The 22,838-nt window shown below is 32.9% G+C and overlaps 2 protein-coding genes and 4 non-coding genes across 6 annotated transcripts; 5 read left to right on the top strand and 1 right to left on the bottom strand.

Annotated features, from left to right (window-relative positions):
• The first annotated feature begins 442 nt into the window (after nucleotides 1-442).
• On the top strand, nucleotides 443-6,723 carry LOC127097432 (DEAD-box ATP-dependent RNA helicase 27). The gene is made up of 12 exons (XM_051035958.1): nucleotides 443-905; nucleotides 1,000-1,185; nucleotides 1,486-1,671; nucleotides 2,500-2,583; nucleotides 3,400-3,441; nucleotides 3,667-3,738; nucleotides 3,823-4,122; nucleotides 4,972-5,010; nucleotides 5,131-5,235; nucleotides 5,452-5,520; nucleotides 5,608-5,733; nucleotides 6,276-6,723. The coding sequence occupies exons 1-12, from the start codon at nucleotides 564-566 to the stop codon at nucleotides 6,387-6,389; spliced, it is 1,665 nt and encodes a 554-aa protein (XP_050891915.1). The 5' UTR covers nucleotides 443-563; the 3' UTR covers nucleotides 6,390-6,723.
• Nucleotides 6,724-10,085: 3,362 nt separating this feature from the next.
• Nucleotides 10,086-11,550, bottom strand: LOC127097520 (aspartic proteinase nepenthesin-2). Its single transcript, XM_051036040.1, has 2 exons — nucleotides 10,525-11,550; nucleotides 10,086-10,444 (listed from the first exon to the last, which is right to left on the bottom strand). Exons 1-2 carry the CDS (start codon nucleotides 11,541-11,543, stop codon nucleotides 10,411-10,413), a joined length of 1,053 nt encoding a protein of 350 aa, XP_050891997.1. The 5' UTR covers nucleotides 11,544-11,550; the 3' UTR covers nucleotides 10,086-10,410.
• Nucleotides 11,551-21,894: 10,344 nt separating this feature from the next.
• LOC127116798 (small nucleolar RNA U36a) lies at nucleotides 21,895-21,980 on the top strand. Its single transcript, XR_007801585.1, has one exon. It is a non-coding gene; the product is annotated as a small nucleolar RNA U36a (small nucleolar RNA).
• Nucleotides 21,981-22,037: 57 nt separating this feature from the next.
• Nucleotides 22,038-22,131, top strand: LOC127116761 (small nucleolar RNA Z223). The gene has a single exon (XR_007801551.1). It is a non-coding gene; the product is annotated as a small nucleolar RNA Z223 (small nucleolar RNA).
• Nucleotides 22,132-22,194: 63 nt separating this feature from the next.
• On the top strand, nucleotides 22,195-22,301 carry LOC127116792 (small nucleolar RNA snoR97). The gene has a single exon (XR_007801580.1). It is a non-coding gene; the product is annotated as a small nucleolar RNA snoR97 (small nucleolar RNA).
• A 52-nt stretch (nucleotides 22,302-22,353) lies between these two features.
• Nucleotides 22,354-22,437, top strand: LOC127116796 (small nucleolar RNA snoR8a). Its single transcript, XR_007801583.1, has one exon. It is a non-coding gene; the product is annotated as a small nucleolar RNA snoR8a (small nucleolar RNA).
• Nucleotides 22,438-22,838: the final 401 nt, after the last annotated feature.

Raw genomic sequence — 22,838 nt, 5'->3', positions numbered from 1 at the left:
TCACACGATTTGAGCTTTTTTCATATCTGAGGTGGTGCTGGTTGTAAATAGGGTGGAAACATGATGACGACGATGTAGGGATTAAGGGAAGAGAAAAAGAGAGAGGGGATGGAGAAAACATAAGAGAAGAGCAAAGTTGTGTTTACAAATAGAGAGAGAAAGAGATGCATACACATAAAAAGAAGGCGTACAAAGACAAATGTGAGAAAATACATTTAACTCAGATAGTTAATGAGTGTTTGATATTTTACGTACAAAGAGAGATTTAATAAAATTTTAATTGCGATATTTATTGATTACTAATTTATCCAAATTATAGTGTAAATAAAAAATATTAAAATTATTATAGGTTGATAATAGAAACAACTACATTTTAAGTAGGGGTATTTTTGTCATTTTAAAAGTTGATTGTATTTGATTAAATAAATAGAAAAACATGTGAAACCAGACGTTCACAACTAGGGTTTAAGAGACCGCGGCTTGATACTGTTTCACAAAAAGCAGAGCACTACCTACAGGTTCGTTGTTTCGCAAATTCTACAGAAAACCAAAAGCAACCAGCTATGGCCGAAGAAGACCTCGACCACCACAATTCACCCGAGCACGAGGACCAAATTAATGACAACAATAGGAAAAAGAAGCACCGCAAGAGGAAAAGATCTCGTAAATCAGAACAGGAAGTTGAAATAGAACAAGAGAATAACGAAACCGCAGAATCTGAGGAGGAGAAGAATGATGAACTGCAACACGAAGAAGAACACGGTGATGACGTCGAAGAAGAAGAGAATAAAGTGGAGACCGCCGTGTCGTCTGGAATTATGAGCACCGAGACATTTTCGTCTCTAGGATTATCTCAACCTACTTCTAAGTCTATTACTGATATGAGCTTCACCCGAATGACTCAGGTAACACATTTTTTATTTATTTATTAATTAGTCACGTGTGTGAGTAGTAATAATATGAAGATTTTAATTTACTCGATTGAATGATGAAATGCAGATTCAAGCGAAAGCTATTCCGCCACTATTGATGGGAAAAGATGTTCTTGGTGCTGCAAGGACAGGTGCTGGTAAAACGCTTGCATTTTTAGTTCCAGCTGTGGAATTGTTGTACAATGTTCAGTTCACACCTCGAAATGGAACCGGTGTTGTTGTTATTTGTCCAACTCGAGAGCTTGCCATTCAGGTATGTGTTTTTGGATTGATTTTCACATAATTGATTTTGACAAAAATGAATTTAGTAGAATTGATTTATGTTTGGATACATTTATGTAAGAGTGAGTTGAACAATAGAACAGTTTAAATTCAAAAGCTACAAATACTAGCTTCTAGTAGAATCGATTCTGGAGATGGAATGAATTCTATTTTAGAAGAACCAAACACCTCAAAATCATCCATAATCAATTCTACACCTCTAGAATTGCTTTTGCCTCTCCCAAAAGCCAAACCAAACATGCTAATACATGCTTGTTCCCTGATTTTTCAGACACATGCTGTGGCAAAGGAACTACTCAAGTATCATTCGCAAACACTTGGATTGGTTATTGGGGGTTCGGGTAGAAAGGGAGAAGCTGAGCGCATTGTTAAAGGGGTAAATTTGTTGGTTGCAACACCTGGCCGTCTTCTTGACCACCTTCAGAATACAAAAGGATTCATATATAAAAACTTGATGGTAAGTTATGGATTTGCTTCTTTATTATATGGACTTGTTTGATTAATGATAAGTGACAAAATGTTGATACTTGGTGTTCATGCTTTTTGTTGATAAGTTGTTGGGGGGAGTTTGTGACATTATTAACTCATAAATTATTACATATCTTTCTATAAGTTTGCATTTAGAACATCCTTTTGCTTGATGTCTTTTCCTTACATGCATGGCGGATTTGGATAGACAACTTATGTACATTTCTATAAGCTCTCCCAAACAATCTGACGAGTCTTAATGCCAATTGCTAAGTTCAAATAAGACAATTCAAACAGGATTTTAGATGCCTAAACATTTTCTTGTTTGAGGAGGCTTTTCTTAAGAACAAAAGAATTACTAAATAATATCTTTGTATAAAGCAGTGAAATTGAAAAGAATATGAGGGGCATAGTGTGTCCCTTGTAATACTCGAGGTGCTGCCTTCTATTCATTGTATATTTCTGTAGCTTGAGGCTCACTGAATGTGGTTTGGTCATGTAAGAATCAGAACACTATACTGATAATCTCCCTGAAGAAACCATTCATAACTAGCTTGCTCTAACTGGAGTTATTGTTTGGTTTGTTATAGAACTCAGAGGCTTCATTGGCGGAGCTTATTTCATTCACTTTTTTTTAAGGGACTAAATTCACTGTTATCATGCTAACTTCTGGTGTCGGGGTTTTCTTTTTTCCCATTTTGGAGTGTACTTCTATAGCTTTTAGATTTAGATATTTTATATCCAGAATAGATCCATGCATATACAAGTTTATATTCTGGTTATGATTCTTACTCCGAGCTCTTTCATGATTGGACAGTGTCTCATTGTTGATGAAGCAGACAGGATATTGGAAGCAAACTTTGAGGAAGAAATGAAGCAGATAATTAATATACTTCCAAAGGTATTGGAACTCGTGGAGTTTAATGAATTCATGCAATTACATCTTGTCCAATCCTGTGAAAAATAATTTAACGATTATACTCCCACTTAACTAACTTACTAATTAATGCTATGGTACCTAAAATACCCTTAAATTAATGTTACTTTTGTTTTTCAATAAACTCTTTTTATTTTCATGGAACTAGTTCACATGAAGGGCAGTTTAGAGAAAACAACTACGATCTTAAAGGATGTGAATTAGTTCTTTTTGTGCTTATATACGAGACCTGATAGAGTAATAAGTATTAATAGATAGAGAAGTACACCGGAAAATTAATCACCAGTATATAGCTTTTTGAATTATTTTTACCAATATATGTCAAGTAATATAAGGTTTTCATTTCCAAAATAGCAGTTTATTCTGCTAGTCTTTTTGTTGTTGGCTACTCCGCATGACCAACTGCGATGATTAACTACTTTGTTCTGTCAGTTAACTTAATATTGACTGGTGATTTCATTGATTTTTTTAATATCAGCAGCTGCTTGCAGTCAAATTTGTAATATTCTAAAAATACTGTTTTTTTAATCTGAAAAACAGTGATTCTCTTCTAGTAAGTAGAGATATATTCAATATTGTCTGTATCCATATTTCTCATAAAGGTTACAAATATTTGTGGACAACTTGTTAATGTGTTAAGGTTTTTAGGCTGATATTTAGTTGCTATACCTCTCTCCATGTTTTCCTGAATGTATATTAAATGTGGTTTCTTATATCTAAACTTTGACTTTACCTAATTTTTATGAGCATGTCTAATTATCTGCTTCTCATTTTTAACAGAAAAGGCAAACAGCTTTGTTTTCAGCCACACAAACAAAGAAGGTTTGTTGTTAAGTTCTATCTTTCATCATGCACTTTTCCCTATTGCAAATCCCAGTTTCAATTGTTAACTCCCTCAATTTTAGACAGTCATAGAAATTTTCGCTTGATACACGAAGTTAATGCTTGATGATGCATGTTATATTTGAAAGGGAGAAATCTGGGGAATGCCAGCATATTGTTTACTTATTCTCTGTTCTTTCGAAATATTTTCCCGTTCAATTACAGGTTGAAGATCTTGCCCGCTTGTCTTTTCAGACACCTCCTGTCTATGTTGATGTAGATGATGGGAGAAAAAAGGTGATGCCTCACCACTTCTATCATGATCTCTGAGATTTTTCTGTAGCTTTATCATAGTATCTGACATGTTCCTCATTGATATAGGTCACAGTTGAAGGATTGGAACAGGGCTATGTTGTTGTTCCCTGTGCCCAGCGTTTTGTTACTCTATATACATTCTTGCAGAGACATCAATCAAAAAAAGTTATGGTGTTTTTCTCTTCATGCAACTCTGTCAAATTCCATGCCGATCTTCTTAAGTTCATTGGATTAGACTGTTTAAATATTCATGGAAAACAAAAGCAGCACGCCCGGACAACTACCTTCTTCAACTTCTGCAAAGCAGAAAAGGGGATCCTGCTCTGTACTGATGTTGCTGCTCGTGGACTTGACATACCTGATGTGGTATATTATATATTCTTGTTAATTTACCTGAATATATTTCTTACCTGCAATGTATAATTCGATTCAGTTGTGTCAGATTCTTAAGGTGTTCGCCCAAAATTATAGTATTCAGTTGAAACTTGCATCAATACAATCTTCATTTTTTATGGGGTGGAGGATATAAAAGAATTTTTATAAAGATACGAGTTCAGCGGTAAATGTTAAGGTACCAAACTTATAGGTGTGGCTGTTGGATAATGTTGGATGTGAAATCCAGTGGTAAATGTTAGGGTACCGAACTAATAGGATTACCAAGTAAATATAAAAAGACAGGAACCCTGATTTGGTAAGTGAAAGAATGAATAAATCAGAGTAACTATTGAAGACATTGCGAGCCTCACCTGTCACACTCACACCTGCTCCCCAATTTCAACTGGATGCTCTTTGTACCCCCTTCCTGCTCTTTATATTCTTTTGCTACTCTCCATATATGTTCATGTCCGTGACCCCTTCCTGCCAGTAACTAATGGCGGTAGCCCCCAACTATCTTAAAGTAACAGTTTTTTGCCCAATTGGTTCCACAGGTGTTTCCTTACCTCTCATGTCCTCCCATATATTTTCCTAATTGAGGGCTTATTCCAACAATATCCTACCAAGAGATATCAAATAGTACAAGAGTTTGAACATACAAGAAAAAACACATCAACTAAGTCTAGCTCATCAGATGTAGATTTGATCTATTTAATTTGGTTTTTATTGCCATTAAATTGAGTTAACTACCATATTTTATCTGCCATTATGTTTTGTTAGTTTGACACCATTTAAGACATGTCAAAGGTTTATCTCTTTTTTTCCTTTTCTGCTTTGTAGGACTGGATTGTGCAGTATGATCCGCCTGATGAACCAAAGGTGTTTTTTTTATGATCATGATCTTGTTCAACTTGTTTTTTATTTATTTTTAAATTTAATATTTTTGTTATATTTAAATATCAATACAGAGTATTACATGTGTTATTTTAATGGTTCCAGGAATATATCCACAGAGTTGGTAGAACTGCTCGTGGGGAAGGTGGAAAAGGAAATGCTCTACTTTTCCTAATTCCGGAAGAATTGCAATTTCTTCGCTATTTGAAGGTCAGATTCTGTTCCCTTAGCTCTACATATTTAACTAGGTGCTTCTAATGTATGCTGTAGCGTTATCCTTAAAGCTGTCCAATATAGGTCACTTGAGGTAAACTTTAAGAGTGTGTCATGCTTATAACTTTAAGGGAAGGGGATGCAATATTGCTTGAAAAGTTACTACTAGATTATCTTGGATCATTAAATTTTTAATTTTTTGCTTTACTTCAGGCAGCAAAGATTCCTGTGAAAGAGTATGTATTTAATAGTAAAAAGCTTGCAAATGTACAATCGACGCTGGTATATTCCTCCTTCCTCTACTGCTACTTAGAATATTTAACACAACCAATTGCATCTTATCTTACACAGTATCATGTGGTTTTGCAGGAGAAGATGGTGGGCAAAATTTATCATTTGAACACTATGGCTAAAGAAGCATATAGATCATATATATTGGCATATAATGCACATTCTATGAAGGAAATATTCAATGTTCACCGCCTTGATTTACAGGTGCAGCTTCCACATCACATTTTACATTATGGTTATTTTCACATTTCTTAAACTTTATGAATATCCTGTCTGTTAATTAGACAACAAATCTATACTGATCTAGGTCTGATGTTCCGTGTACAAACGTACATACAACTTGAAATAAATCAACTGCCTCTTGAACTCCTCATATTTTCTGTTCATTTTAATATCAAAATTCTTAATAGGGGACAGACTGTAGTTTTGTTCTACTGTTCCTAATATTGAACACCCCCAATACTGTTCTACTCTATAACTCCTTATATCTTCTGTTCATTTTAATATCAAAATTCTTAATAGGGGACAGACTGTAGTATTGTTCAACTGTTCCAAATATTGAACACCCTCAATATTGTTCTACTGCTCTACTCTATAACTGCCTCTTGAACACCCAATATTGTTCTGGCTCATAGAATAGCTCTTCCTACCATTCCACTTTTGAAGAATTACTGATAGATAAAATTACAGTTTAGATCTGTATACAATTACAATATAATGACATACAATTTACTGTACTTGTGCAGGCTGTTGCTACATCATTCAGTTTTACAAACCCACCAAAGATAAATCTGAACATAGATAGCAGCGCTTCAAAGCATAGGAAGAAAATTCAAAAAGTGGAAGGAAGAAGTAGTTGATTTGGCTACTTGTGAACCATTATTTGCAGGGGACGACGTGCTACATCTACGTGGTGAATGTGATTCACATCTTTCCCTCCTACAAACCCCCCAGGAAAGTTTTGTTAGGATTCCCAATTTTAAATAGTGAGATAGATTTTGCAGCTTTGTCAAACATTAAATTATTGAAGTGATTGGAAGTTCAAAACTGAAATGTGTTATGTGCAATTTTGAACTGTAATACTATTTGACGTGATTATCATCTGTTTACAATCCTAGATTTCCAATTTAGTTATAACTTTTTTGATGTAAGTTCTATAATTAACTTTCAAATGAAGATTTTGAGAAGCAACAACAGTACTCTTGGTGAGCCACATCTATATATTTCTTTCTGATAGTAAGTTAGTGTTACACAAACTTGTTGGAGTTGTAGTTCACCGGTGGTTTTTAACATTTTGTGTGAGAAATTCAGCTACTTCAAAGTTCAATTCAAACTACTATGACCAAGGTATCATGTCAGGGGATACCAAGCCAGAACTTAATTTTGGTTTAGATTGATTGATAATCACTGATAAAGTTTTAAATATGTGTTTAACTTTTTGTAAAGGTTAATAAACTAGTCCCTCCGTCTCATAATGAGTGATCCAATTAACTATTTCATACCGATTAAGAAAAATGAATAAATAGAAGAAGGATAATGATATTTTTATTGAAGTGTCCTTGTAATGTATTGAGATGTAATGTATTGAGAATGATGGAAGTGATATTAATTAGAGGGTAGAATTGAAAAAAGTGTGTTGGAAATTGAAATGAGTCATTCATTTTGGTATATTCTTTTATTCTAAATGAGTCATTCATTGTGGGATGGAGGAAGCATATGGTAAGGTTTTAGGCTAGTATATGGTAAGGCTTAAGGCTTTAGTTCCTTAAAGAATATACTTTGGTTTCTTAATATTATTTTTGGTAGTATTATCGGTCCTTTCCGTTAATTTAGTTGAAAAACCGATAATATTTGTCAATGTGGTGTGCCAACTAGGTAATGACCTAACAAATGGATTAAAAAAATGCATAATTGATCAAAATATGAATAAGGATAACGAAACAGTTTTACATATTTTCATCTCATGCGCATTATTATCAAAATCCTAATCCTCAAAATTCTCAAATTTCCTCACCGCCAACAAACTCTAATGTATTTTTTCTGTCACCAAACAACCCAAATATGTATTTTATAGATCTCAAATAAATACTTAAGTTGGTATTCAAAATATTACAATTGAAAAAGAACGAGGCGTACTTCTTATGTAATCATGACTCATGTTTCAAAGGATCCTAGTATGAGAGATGATAAAAAAACCGATAACTTTTGGTTAAGAATCACCGATAATTATAACCAATATCGTGGCAATCTTGAGAAAAGCTACAAGGGCAATTAAAATGTCGATGGCGTCAAATAAATGACCTTGTTCAAAAGTTTATTGATTACAAATAAGTCGTTCATGGAAAAAAAGTGTCACATTAGAAAAAGATATCTCGACTAATGCACATGCTTTTTTTCTTCACGATGAAGGTGTAACATTCAATCTAAAGTATACATGACGATGATTAAAAGATAAACCTAAATGGATGGGAGCATCGACCGGAAATTCTTCAAAAAAAAGAAAGAATTCTGCTAGTGGAGCACACTCATCAAGTTATGAGTGTAACTCATCATCACCAATAGAGCGTCCAATGGGGCAACAAGCGGCAAAAAGGAAGAGTAAGGCAAAGGAAAAGGCAAATGCGTCCAAATCTCCTTCTAATCATGTGCAAGATACATGGAATAAAAGATTAATAACAATGGAAAGACTAGCTCAATGTAACGAGGAAGAGATGTAGTTTAAAGCAATGCAACTCATCATGTCAGACACTTCTACGATGAATGATAATCAATGTGATATTCATGAAAAATATTGTAATAAGGTGAAAGAAAAATATGGATATTAATTAAGATGAAAAGTAATTATTATGTAGAAATTGTTATGTATCAACACCTATATGAAATGGTCGTTAGTACCGCTTTAATTTATAATAAATATTATGTTGTTATTCAAACTAGTCGAAAGACAAACTAATCGTTATTCAAACTAGCCATTATATATTCTATCATTATTCTCATTCTTCTCTCACTCTTTCTCATTCTTCTTTCATTCTTCTTTCATTTTTCTCTCATTCTTCTTTCACTTTAATGGATTCAAACAACTCAAATGATCTCGACAAACACTTTTGAGATTTGATTGAAGAAGAATTTATGGACAACACATATGAGAGATTGCTAATGTCAATGCTCGAGAAGGAACGCCAATTTGGAAGTTTCTCTAGACAAAAGAGAAAAACAATGATAGATTGAAATCGTGAAGAATGGCACAATCGATTATTCAATGACTACTTCTCAGAAAATTCAATATACATAGATGTTCAATTCCAAAGAAGGTCCAAAATGCATACATGTCTTTCTTCGAATTATAGATGCCCTTGGAAATCATGATGCATATTTCCAAAGGAGGACCGATGCAACTGGTAAAATGGGTCTTTCATCATTACAGAAATGCACATCTACTACCCATATGTTGACATACAAGTCTCCCGCTGACATTGTAGACGAATATGCTTGAATCAGTGAAAGCAGTTAAGTTGAATGTTTAGAAAGATTTGTTAGGGGCGTGAATGTAGTATTTAGGACCGAATATCTAAGAAAGCGTAACAACACCGATGTTGAACATCTTTTACAAATGGGAGAATCGCGTGGCTTTTCAAGTATGTTGTGTTTCATTGATTGTGTACTAGGAATGAAAAAATTATCCTGTTGCATGAAAAGGAAAATTTTGTCGAGGTGATCATGGAAATTCCACAATCATGCTTAAAGCCATGAAATCACAAAACTTTTGGATTTGACATGCATTTTTTGGTATTGCAGATTCAAACAATGACATTAATGTGCTAAACCAATCCAATGTGTTTAACGAAGTTTTGGAAGGGCATGCTCCAACTGTGCAATATACGACACCATATAATATGAGGTATTATTACAATTATATATGGTTCATCGCGTGCATAACACATGAAAACTCTCAAGCATACCATATATGCTTGCATCATATTGCACGACATGATTGTTGAAGATGAACGACACACATATGAAGGTGATTTTGATTACTCTTATGATAATGATAATATAGATAACGACAACTCAACAACTGAAACATTTAACGGTCCTCATTCGAATCTTGCAACAAGACTACAAAGAAGAAAACGTCTTCATGAAAAACAAGTTCATCGTCAACTTCAGGGAGATCTAGTCGAGTATATTTGGGAACGTTTTGGACACGAGGATGACGAAATTTAAATTTGACTAATTATGTGATGTTATTTATTTTTATTGTTTTTAATTATATGTCATGTATTTGAGATTAATATTAATTTTAATTTAAAATTGTAAGTTAATTAAATTTTATTTATTTTATATTAATTTTAGTTTATATAATTTAAATTATTATTTTAAATTAAAGTTTATTTAATATGAATAAATATTAATATATAAGTAAAATTGTGAGACCTCTTTCAAATTGCATCATTGGAGTGAAAATTAGATGAATTGCATGTGGTTCAATGAATTTCACAAAAAAAAAAAAAAGATGAGTAGCATCATTGAAGATGCTCTAAGGGGAGACAAAAAAATTGAATGTAAACAAAGGTTTTGCACACAAATAACTAAGGGATGTTATCATAAACATAACACACCAACCCAACTGAAAGACTTATCCTCAACCTTAACAAACATGAATTATGATTAATGGTAAAAAATAAAATATCAAATAAACAGCCAATAGTTCTGTTAATCTCTTAACACTCATTGAATGTAAGAACAAGGATCTGATTGACAAGATCAAACGTTAACAAAGTTCCTTGGAGTTGGTTACTACCAATCACTGTGAGAGCAGAACTCTTTCCTTCTGCAAATGACAGACAAACAGTGCCTTCTTCTGGTGTGAAGAGTAACTGGTTATGGTTCAACTTGTAAGACACAAAATTTTGACCTGCAATATTTCCATTTTCAAAGTGAAACTCAATAGTAGGAAACACATTAGATGAATCATCTTTATAACAAAATTCTAACCCCTCATATCCCGACGCCGCGGCACGATTGTGATCTGTTCTAAGTATCTCTGATCTGAACACACTATAAGCATCAGTTGGTAAATAAGTTAGCATTGTTCCTATATCTATAATAACCCCACCATCATAGTTCAAACCATACCCCCAAACTCTAGATTGAATATCCAACATAAACCCATCAACACCTATACCAACAAATTGCAAAAAGTAGTGAAAAGGGTAGCCACTGTTCTCTGTCAATGCAACCATAATGGAACCATTTTGGTCCATTTCTGGTGGAACATCATAAAACTCAAGAGACGAAGGTTTCTCTGATCCTTGACTTACAGGACAAAAAGAAAACGCCGTTGCTTTGAGTTGACTCTGAATCGAAAGAGGACCGCGTCCTAAACCTAAAACACCTGAGAATTGAGCCCTAAATGGACCCTCATATGAATCTCCACAACCTATGATGAAATCCTTAACCTGTGTATTGGAATGTTCAAGGTTAAGTGTATCAGTCACCATTAGACCAAAGGAATGAAATTCATGGCTAGTAGCAGAACCATATTTCACATTGTATCTACATGTCCAACCAGTGCTGTTTCCAAAAACTTCCCTCATCATTGGGATCAAACATGTATCTGAGTAGCTACCAAGTTCTCTAAAAGTACTTGATGCTCTAGTATTAAAGGCTGGACGTTGCATAGGGTAACAACTATTACATGGATCACATTGTGACCATGAAATTGGGCTTCCTATGTCTACCATAACAAGTAAAACTTGTACTGGAGTACCAATCCATAAGAATATTGCATATGCATTATCTATTGGGTATATATCTGATGTGGCTTCTTTGTCAGGATGTTGAATTCCTTTGTGATATAATGGGATACTGATTATTGATCTAGAAGGAGAAGGTGAGGGAGATGCAGAATGAGACTGTTGAATTGATGATAAAATTATACAACAAAAGTATGTTATCAGAATATTCATTTTTGTATTAGCTCTAATTTGGAAATATTGCTTGGTTTTTTTCATATATTGCTTTTGGATTACACTCCATTCTAGCACTTATAAATTGCAATTACATGTTTTTTTTAAGTATTATTATTGTGTTGTTTGATGAGTGTGGAGTTTGGTAACTCATTTCATTTGCATGCTTCAAATGAAACATCTGAGTAGTCATTTTCACATGTTTTCCATTAGAAACCTATCCACTTTTTGAGGTGTATTAAGGTTTCGTGTCTTAAATTTTTTTTACAAAATAAATTTTTATATTTTCAAAAATAATAGAATTTATTTTTAATTAAAAGGTTAATTTTGATATCTAAAAACATAAATACCCATTATTAAAAATTAAAACATAATTAAAGTCACATATTTTTTTCAAAAAGAAATATTTCCAAAATAATTTATAAAACGTTGTTGAAAATAAATTCTAATTTAACTGTTTTTTTTAAATTTTGATTTTAAAAAAAATCATGGTGAAAGAAAATAATATTTTTTAAAAATGATCTTAATTTTTTTTATATGAGTTTTAATAAAAACAAAAACAACATGTAATACTATAAACATTATTTGTTTTAAAAAAAAATGAAACAAACAAATCCGACCTCTAAAAATAGATTATTTTATTTTTTTATTTTTTTGATAAACTAACATTTTTTTAATCTACTTGGGAAATGATAGGATGACGGTGCGTACATCTTATGCAACTTCTTAGTTATTTTATAAAGAGATTTGATCGATCGTTAGTTGGTTTAGTGGTGATTGACGTTGAATGTGGCAGGAAGAATCACTATTCAATCCTCGCAACTGCGATTTAAAGGAGATTGGAACTACTTGATGTAACTGACATCCAAACCAGATTAATCGATTCAGTAGATCAAATACTCTAAAGTTCTTAATGCATCACTTCTAAAGCTCTTCTCATGTATATTGCTTGATTGATCCAACTAGTTGTTACTATGTATTTTTATTTCGTTGTAGAAAATGCAAAGGTTGTTTTTTTCTCTTAGAAGATCGTGATATCACATTTGTGCCTATATGACATGTGTACCTTAATGTTTTTCCTTTCTTGTTTCTATATTTCGGGACCAATCATTATCTGTCTATTAAAAGATCTCATCATTATTATTAGTATAGTTTGAGATGATAATGATATGAACTTTTTCGACAAATCAGAGGAGAAAAAAATCAATGTTTTTTTAATTTAGTAATCTAATGGCTGAAATTTCACCTCTTAAAGATGAAGGAAGAGGCTAACATTGTCTTATGGCAAACACACTATCAAACGATTGAAACTTCTTTTTATACTTATCAAAAACTCTTTCTCATATATAAAAAGTTAGATAGTAAGCCAAGTAAATTAAAAAAAAAATTGTTTATGTCTCCGAGTCAACTATATTATCTCTTTAAAGAAAAAAAAGATTGCCTTAGAGAAAAACAAATTATTTTAATTCACAACTCTTCTCCTCCTTCTTCTCCTTCTTATGCAGATTTATGTGTCGAGGCCGTTCTCTAATTGATTATCCTACAACGCTTATCGATTAAACCTAATTAATTAGGAAACATTTTAGCTAGATTATGCGCCTAAACGATTAAAGGGTTCCTAATTGATTAGGCAACGAGCTTATTCATTAATCAATTAGATACAAATTCTAATATGTTAGAGAGAGAAAATTTGCTTTTCTAATTGGTCAGGATGTTACTTAATTGATTAGATAATGAGCATGATTGATTTTAAGAAATGTGTTTAAATAGAAGGAATTTGTAATATAATTTTGAGTGTGTTTGTATTTCTTTAGTACTATGACAACTACTCATAGTTATTTATACACTATTAATCTTAAATAGATAAAATTACATTAAAGCACATAATCGTACAAGCTTTCACGATTTCAGTTCCTTTTGATCTTGATCTTCTCATTTGAGTATCTTTTCTCTCAATATTAAGACCTTGTTATCTTCACTTTTTAATAACTTCATTCTTTTTCCATTTTGATGATGCTCATGATTAACTTTTCTTTGTTCTTTTGTTATAATCAAAATCATAAACAATATCATCATTTCCTGCACAACACATAGAATCACAAAGTTTACCTTATTATTTCCATTTGATCTCGTCTATTTTAACTTTTCTTCAATAGTTATGGAAATTTATTTTAAATCCTTCATCTTGAACTTCTTTAAAATATCACTTGCATATTTATTTTGACAAGTAATATTTTTATAATTTTGTTGGACAAACTAAATGCCATGGATGGAAATAAGACATTAGGTATGAATCTTTCATTTCAAAATAGCTTATAATAGCCTCCATAAATTTTGTAGTCGTCCTTGAAATATTGTCAATAAGAATTAGATCACCAACATACAAGAAAACACTACGAACAAATCATGGATTAATGAATTTGACATAATAGACATCTTTGAAAATCATTATGTACAAAATAAGAATCGATATACTTGTATTAAGCTTTTGGAGTCAACCTCAATGCATATAATGCGTCTTAAATCTATAAATTTCTATCTTCTTTTCCTCTGACTACATATCCCACAAGTTGCTCAACACACATTTATTATGTTTTTTTCTTGTATCCTTTAGCCATTAACCTCACTTTAAAGCAGGAAATTTCACCATTGTCTTTGTACTTTGTCTTATATACCCACTTCACTCTTATAGATTTTTTTTATCTGCGGATAATTCTATCAACTCCCACATTTTATTCTTCTCAATTGCATTGATTTATTCATGGATGGTTTTTTCTAATTTACATCACTCGAGGCTTCTTAAAAAACCATTGGCTCATAATATGCAAATAAAACAAAATTGATAATCCTTTCATCAACATGTCATTATCGTTACTCAAAACACAATCTTACAGTATGACGAGTAATCTAAGTCGCCTGTATTGTCTGTTGGATATTTCTAGCCCATCAAGTATAAAATATACATGTTGCTTGTCCTCACCGTAATTATTTGAAGTCACTGTCAACTCCTTTTGTGATTTTGAGGACCAATCTTACACCCCCTCCACCAAAAGTCATGTTTTGACTATTAATCACGTTCTTTGCCTCTAAGTTTGAACTTTATCTAATAAATCTACATATTTTTTCCCTTGTCGTGTAACTTATTTCTCAAGTTATAAGGTACATGAGCATATGCAATACAACAAAAAACTCTTATGTGCTAAATTTAAAGTCTTAGGGTTGAACAAAAAATTATCGTTCAGCCTAACCCACAAAAAAAAGAAAAAAAAAAGAGTTTAAGGCGGTTTAATATGAGTTTAGCGTGTTTAAAAATAGGTTTGGGATGGATATTTGTGGGAAGGTCCGGGTATGGGAAATATAATCACAAATATCATAACCCCCTCCTTGCCAACTAATTATATTTGAATATTGTATCTTGAAACCCAATAATATTTATGGGATGCACTCATTGTCTCATACCCTCATTCAAAAATTTAAATATGGCCTATAATTCTATCAAATTGATAACATTATCATCATTAAACAATCTAAGTAAAACTTAGCCCTTAGGACAATTAAGACATCTAGCGGTCATGTTTATTTCATATGTATACACAAGGTTCATGTTCACTGTTAATGGATCCAAATTTGCAGTCTTGTCAAACCAAAGATTTAATTTTCTAAAGCTTGCTTCAATCTCTAAATCGACCTCTATAATTTACATTTTCGGTACATTCTAGATTGACAAAGCCTTTAGTTTGTATCATATGCACATTATTAACATTCATTTTTCATATTTCATAATCACACATATGCATCGATGACAAGTAAAATATGAATAGATTTAAGTATTACAACTAGTTAAAAAGTTTTATCATAGTCTACACCATGAATTTTATTGAAACCTAAAGTCCTTTGGCAACATCTAAGTTCTTTTTTATCCCTTTTAATACATCTTATTTGTTGATTCAGCTTCCCCATTGGTATGTGGATGGACAACCAAAAAAAACTTTCTTTGCACTTTCAAGTTGTGACAAAAATCAACTATGGTAGTACTGGAAAATCGAGTTCCATTATTTGAAATGATAACACATGGTAAACCAGACCTGCACATAAGTCTCTACTAGTAAAAAGATGGATGTCCCTTTCTATTGTGATTTTAAAGACGACTTCATCTCTAACAATCAGAAACTTTAGTTGGTCGGGTGCCAAGGGAAATTGGCCCATAATGCCCACACCCCATTGGTATTATGGCCATAACACCGTGACAAAATGAAGGAGTTCAATTGGTGTGTGATGCAGGTTAGCATGCCTCTAGCATTTGTTGCATTTCTTGACAAATGCCATGTTGTCCTTCATTAGGGTGGGCCATAATAGCCAACCCTTATCAGCTTGTGGGTCAAAGCTCATCTACCAATATAATTGCCACAAGCCTTTGATGTACTTCAGCGAAGACTAAGGCGACTTCATGTCCCTATAGACACCTTAACATGGGATAAGTCCTTCCAATTTTGTAGACCCTCTCTAACATTATATAGTACTTTGATGTGCGCTTGTGAATCTTATTCACCTCTAACTTGTCTTGTGGTAGTTCATCTGATTACAAATAGGGTATTATGGGTGTAACACCTAAAATTCGATTAATTAATTTAATTGAATTATTTAGATTTTTATTTAATTATTTAGTGTTTGGTCTGCCTTTAAATTATATTTGGTGATTATATGTGTTGTTGGGGTGTAGTGATAATGGTAAGGTGTGGTGAGAATATATGAGCTTGATGGAATATTTAGAAATTAGAATATTTGGCATTTTAATTATTATTAGAAATAAAATGAGAAAATTGGTAAAAATAAGAAATTGGGCCAATTGTGTGATTTAAGGGAAGTATGCGGCAAGAGGAGAGAAACTGGGAATATATTGGGCAAAATATGTAATTTTGAGAAATAATTAGAATACTATATATTCTAAAAGTTGGCAAAAATTAGGTTTTTAGAGAAATCTTTTGTCAGTACGTGAAAACAAGGAGACTAGAGAAATAAGAGCTTTTGGGAATGAGGGCTAGGTTTTGAAGGGAGGATCCTTAAGAGCTGCTTGAATTGCTATTGTTGTTGTAAATATAAAGCCATAGGGAGAAATGGTCTCAATATATGTGTATTTCATGATGGGGTAGAGAAGAGAGGTCTTCATTAGGGCTCCATGATTTACTTTGATGAATTATTGTTGTGTTAGAAATTTGGAATTTATAAAATGATTATGTGTATACATGTGTTTCTATGAGGGATTTATGTTTGAATTACCATGAAAATGCATGTATAAAATTTTTCCATTGATGAATGTTTAAATGCTTGAGGCGTGTTCATGATTGATGATGAACTTGTTGTTGAAACTGATGATGAATTACTATGAATCATGATTAACTAGTGAAACTAGGTATTACTCTATGGGAAATTGTCATGTTTTATGTAATATAATTGATGTTGAAATTGATGATGAATTACTATAAATCATGATTAATTAGCGAGAATGCCACAAATGAACAAAAGATTGCACATAAAGATTTGAGGAAGAAAGATTATAAGGCTCTATTTATAATTCATCAGTGCGTTGATTCATACAAATTTGAGAAAGTTGGTGATGTAGACTCATCAAAGGAAGCATGAGACACCCTAGAGAAATATTTTGGATGTGCCGAGAAGGTGAAATAAATGAGGTTACAAATTCACAAAAGAACACATGGGTTGCTTTAGATGGAAATGTGGCTGAATTTTCACTAGGGTAACAAGTCTGGTAAATCAAATCAAGATGTGTGGAGAAGTGTTGACATCAAAATCAAAATTGGCAAAGATTTTGAGGCCATTACTTATAAAGTTTGATCACGTGGTTGTAGCCATAGAATAATTGAAGGATTTGTCAAGCATGACAAAAGAAGATCTTTAAAGGACACTTGAATATCATGAACAACGAATGGATGAAAGATCTATAGGCAAGGCGAAAGGTGATGTAAATTTGCAGGCGCAATTATCAAAAGAAAAGAAAGACAATGGAAGATGGAATGACAACAAAGGTAGAGGAAGCTACACCAATTCAAATGGTAAGAGTTACCAACAAGAAGGAAATTCGTCAAACCATAGGCAATCCACAAACCAAAGTAATCACAGAGGTGGTGGTGCATGTAGAGGACGAGGTGGTGGATGAAAACTTAATAAGAGTCATATTTAATGTTTCAATTGTCAGAAACATTGTAGCTATGTTATTGATTGCCCAAAAAACAAAAGAAATAAATGAGGAAGTGATGCAAGACTTACGAAACACAAAGAAGAAAAAGTGTTATTGATGGTTAAAACAAAAGAAGAAGAAAGATTTAAGGATCAATGCTACTTAAACTCGGGCTACTAATCACACGTGACTGGAAGGAAATATTGGTTTGTCAACATAAGTCCCTCAATGAAGAACAAGGTGAAGTTTGCAAATGACAATACCTTAGCCGCTAAAGGTATTAGTGATGTTCTGATCATGAAGAAAGATGGAAAAATATTGGTGACTTCAAATGTATTATACACACCAGGCATGAAAAATAACTTGCTTAACATAGGGAAACTATTTGAGAAGGATTAAAAATTATTGATAAAACATAAGATGATGAAAGTACTCGACCCAGGTGGCAAGTTGATCTTGAAGACATTGATGTCTCTGAATAAAACCTTTAAGATTGAACTCAATATGATAGATTACAAGGGTCTGACAATTGCAACTAGCAGGGGTGAATTACTATGGCAGTACAAACTTGGTTATCTTAATTTCAGAGATATCAACAACTTGAAGAGAAATAACATGGTTTTAGGTATACCTGAAATCTAGATTCCAAATGAGGTGTGTGAAAAATGTGTTCAGGCAAAGCAAAACAAAAACAACTTTATAGAAGATGTAGGAAGCAAGTCAAAAGCAACCCTTGAGATCATATACTCTGATGTGTGTGGTCCTCCTCAGGTATATCCGATTGGAGGTAACAAGTATTTTGTTACACTCATAGATGATTTTAGTTGAAAATTATGGACATACCTAATCAAGTAGAAAAGTGATGTGATTGAGGTTTCACCAAGTTCAAAGCTATGATGGAGAGACAAAGTGGCCGTAAGATCAAGACTTTGAGGACTGATGGTGGTGGAGAATATGCGTTGAGGGACATCAATGCATTATGTGAAATATAAGGGATTGTGCATGAGGTGGTGCCACCATACACTCCTCAACAAAATGATAATGTTGTAAGGAAGAACACGACCATCATGAATATGGTAAGAAGTATGTTAAAGAGCAAGCATATACCAAATCAGTTATAGGGTGAAGTTGTGTCAACTGCAATATAAATTTTGAACAAATGTCCAACGAAAAAGCTAGAAGGAATCACACCAGAAGAATATTGTTTGGGTGTCAAGCCTAACTTAAGCCATTTAAAGGTGTTTAGATCCATAACACATAGACATCTGCTTGACCAATTGAGAAGGAAACTTGATGACAAGTTGAGCCAGATGATCCTGATAGGATATGACTCATTTGGTGGATACAAACTATTCGATCCATTAAACAAGCAAGTTGTGATCATAAACGAGCTGAAGGAGTGAGGTTTAAATGACAATGTTAATAAGGATTCAATGAGAGTCCTATGTGATAAATCAACTAGTGAAGCCCTGATGATGGAATTCAACCAGAAGGAGATGGGGCTCAAGCAGGCACAAGTAAACCTTAAAGGACAAGAAACATGCTTGTAAGGCTGCAAGAATGTGTGATCACAATAAATGATATGGTAAATGATGAAGGTGAACTGGAACACTATGCTTTCTATGCAGATACTAAGCCAGTCAATGTAACTAAGGCATTGAAGGACTCAAAGTGGATGAAATCCATGATGGAGGATCTGAAGTCCATATAATTCAACAAAACCTGGTCATTAGTTGAATTGCCATAAGTTAAGATTGAAATTGATGTGAAATGGGTGCACAAAAGAAATCTAAATCCAAAAGGAGCAGTAACCAGACACAAATGAAGAGTTGTAGCAAAGGGATTTATTTAGAGAGAAGGAAACGACTTTGATGAAGTTTTTGCACCAGTTGCTAGGATAAAAAACATCAGGTTGGCTGTTGGCCTAGTAAACACAAACAATTGATATATGTGTCAGATGGATGTGAAATGTGCATTTACAAATGACCTCTTAGAATAAGAAGTTTATGCAACACAACCAGTCGGTTTTGTGAAGTAAAGCCAAGAAATAAAAGCATACAGGTTGCATAAAGCTCTATATGGACTCGAACAAGCTCTAAGAACTTGGAATAAGAAGATATCTGATTTTCTAAAGGAGAAGAAATTTGTAAAGTGCATAAATGAGCATGAAGCATATGTTAGAATAAGCATGAGTGAATTGCTTATATTATGTCTCTATGTCGATGACCTATTGATAATAAGTAGTTGCAAGAAGGAGATTGAAGACTTTAAAAGTGACACAATCAAGAATTTCAAAATGTTTGACCTGGAAAATATCTCATACTTCATTGATATCGAATTCAACAAGAGTAGTAGAGGTCCGATGATGCACCAAAGAAGATATGCAAGTGAAATTCTCAAAATATTTGAGATGGAGGATTGCAATGCAACTTCAACACATGCTGAACCAAACCTGAAATTGATGAAATACAGAAGACTCATTGGATCATTAAGATAACTTTGTCACACAAGGCCTAATATAACACATAATGTAGGTATGATGAGTAAATTCATGCAAAAGCCGAATGTATCACACCTTGCAGCCACAAAGAGGATAATAAGGTATCTAAAAGGAAAACTCGACAATGACATTTTGTTTCTTGCAACCGATGAAGGAAAGGAATACAAACTAGTTGGATACACTGACTCAAGTTGGTATGGGGATGTCGAGGATAGAAAATCCACAACTGGTTATATGTTTATGTTAGGTGGTGCACCAGTTGCTTGTAGCTAAAGAAAAGAGGCAGTTGTAGCGCTGTCATCATGTGAGGCTGAGTACATAACCGCCTCTCTTTGTGCATGTCAAGCAACATGGATGGTGAATCTGATTGAATATATTGCATGTGAAAATCTTGAAGTAATGAATTAGGTGGTGTGTTAAATATGCAATTCTTTGTTTTAAACATGTATGTGTAGATGTAGAATTTGACTGAGTCGAAGTAACATGTATTTGACAAAGTTGAACTTAGTGTGTAACAATTGAATCTGCATGTATTCGATAGAAGTTCAAATATAGCTTATAGTAGACAAAGATGTATGTATTCGACAGAGAGTCAAATACAACAAGTAGTAGTCGGAGTTCTGTGTACTCGATAGATAGTTGAATGTCGTTTGCATTAAGTCGAAGTTAGAAAGAGGAATGTGTGTTGTAATGAGTCGAATAGTGTTAGTTTGAGAACTACTTAATATGCATGCAATCTAATAATAGTTAGAAATATGTGTTCTAAGAAAACTTTTTAATTAAATACATTCTTTTTCTCTTATCCCAAAATCTATTTTTTTTTTTTTTTATAAAATATTTTCTCTCCTCATTTTAAATTATTGTGCAGCATAATCATTTTGTAACAAAAGTGTGACTGAATTACTCGAGTGAAGAATGAAGAATAAGAATCTTGAATCAATCATGAAAGTGATTGAATCTTGTTCTTTCAAGATCAGTTTCAATAATAAATAATTTAAAATTCATTTTTGAGTAATGATAACAACATAAACTCTAATACTTTCAATGTTTCAAAACCCGATCCGAACCATCCAATCAAATAGAAAGCTAAAAGGGCATGGCAGTTTGATAAAACCATATGACCGTAATTGTAATCACTCTTAGTTCCGTTATGTTATGTTATGATTTTTTAGAACTTGTTATATTTAAAAATTGGAACTTTACTTAGGCTTTTTTTTTTGCTAAATTTTTGTAAATTTCATATTCATTTATGTGAAGAAATTTATTTTATGAATGTTTTTACTCCAAATGGGCTTATGACCAATTCTATTAGACCCATTCTTCCGTCATGATGTTGGCCCTTGAACCTCGGGTTTTTAGGGTTTCACACGCATATATAAATCAATAGGCAGCCTTCAACTTCTTCATTGCATAATTCATTCTCTAGATCTATAAATTTTCAATTCTTTATCTTGTTAACTTTTCTACATCCATGCGCGTTCTAGATCCCTTTCTTTTGGCTTAATTACTCACTTTTCATAATCCGGTTTGAATTTGCCTCACTACACCTTTAGCTTGTTTTCGATTTTATTCCATGAAAATCAAAGCTAGTCATAGAGGCACAAATTGAATTTCTGGCGGTTTTCACGTGGTGCTTTAACCTTTCAATGTTTATGCCTCTAAAAAAATTCGCCACATCTCTAATTTATAACCCTAAAATCTGGCAATGATTACATTTTATCCGCGCTTCTGAGTTTTCTGTATGAAGTATATCGGAATAATTGGTTGAATTTCTTGATATGAGCCATACATAATTTGTTATTGTAAATTTTTTATTATTATTATTTTCAATTGTTATAATGATATTTGGCTGTGATGACAATTTTTTCAGCTTTATGCCAGTTCTGCTTCTGAAAATTCGTGATTGATAGAGCTGTAATATATACTCTGAGCCTTTTCAATTGTGCTATTTTAATTTCAGTTGTTGTACTGAGTTTTTCAATCACTGCACTCTTATTTTTTCATTAAATTGGATTAAGAGTCTGAACAAACTCAAATATTTTGTGTTGTCTATCAGCTTCATCTCTTGTATCCTACGAGTTTGGAGTTAAATAACAGCACGACATTCATTTTGAATTACTTGTTAATTAGTAATGTTTAGAGTAACATAAGATTGGGCGGTGGTTGTGATGATTATAAACAATTCCTCGTACTGAATGCTATATGCATGACAGACACTTTACACCCATAGAATATGAGCAACTCCATCGTTCTATTTTGCTTTATTGAAACAGTTTTTAGTTTTTAGTTTGATTGCACTGATTATGTTGTTTTAAAATAGAAAAATTAAGTTTGCGGGAGTAATAAAGCATATTTTGCAGAGCATAGTATTAATAATGATTGCTTTGATAGCTATCTCCTCATATTGATTGTGTGGTGTTTAAAGCCCTGTTCAGAATTGGTTGATATTGGGGTTACGCACACCTCCAAATGTTTTTAATCACATTGATTTTCTTAGTAGATATTTATCTCAATTAAAGTGGGTAATGTAGATTGAATTGAAAATATTTTTTATGCTGGTTATTGAAATTGCCTCAGGTTGAGTATTGATGGTTGAAGGTTGGAGAGAGAAAAATGATTTTGAAAGAAAATAGAGGAAGATGAA

This window comes from Lathyrus oleraceus, chromosome 1 (genome assembly GCF_024323335.1).
Source record: "Lathyrus oleraceus cultivar Zhongwan6 chromosome 1, CAAS_Psat_ZW6_1.0, whole genome shotgun sequence".
NCBI classification, from domain to species: Eukaryota; Viridiplantae; Streptophyta; class Magnoliopsida; order Fabales; family Fabaceae; genus Lathyrus; species Lathyrus oleraceus.
The sequence above is the reverse complement of the archived record's forward strand: the minus strand, read 5'-3'. Positions and strand labels throughout refer to the sequence as shown.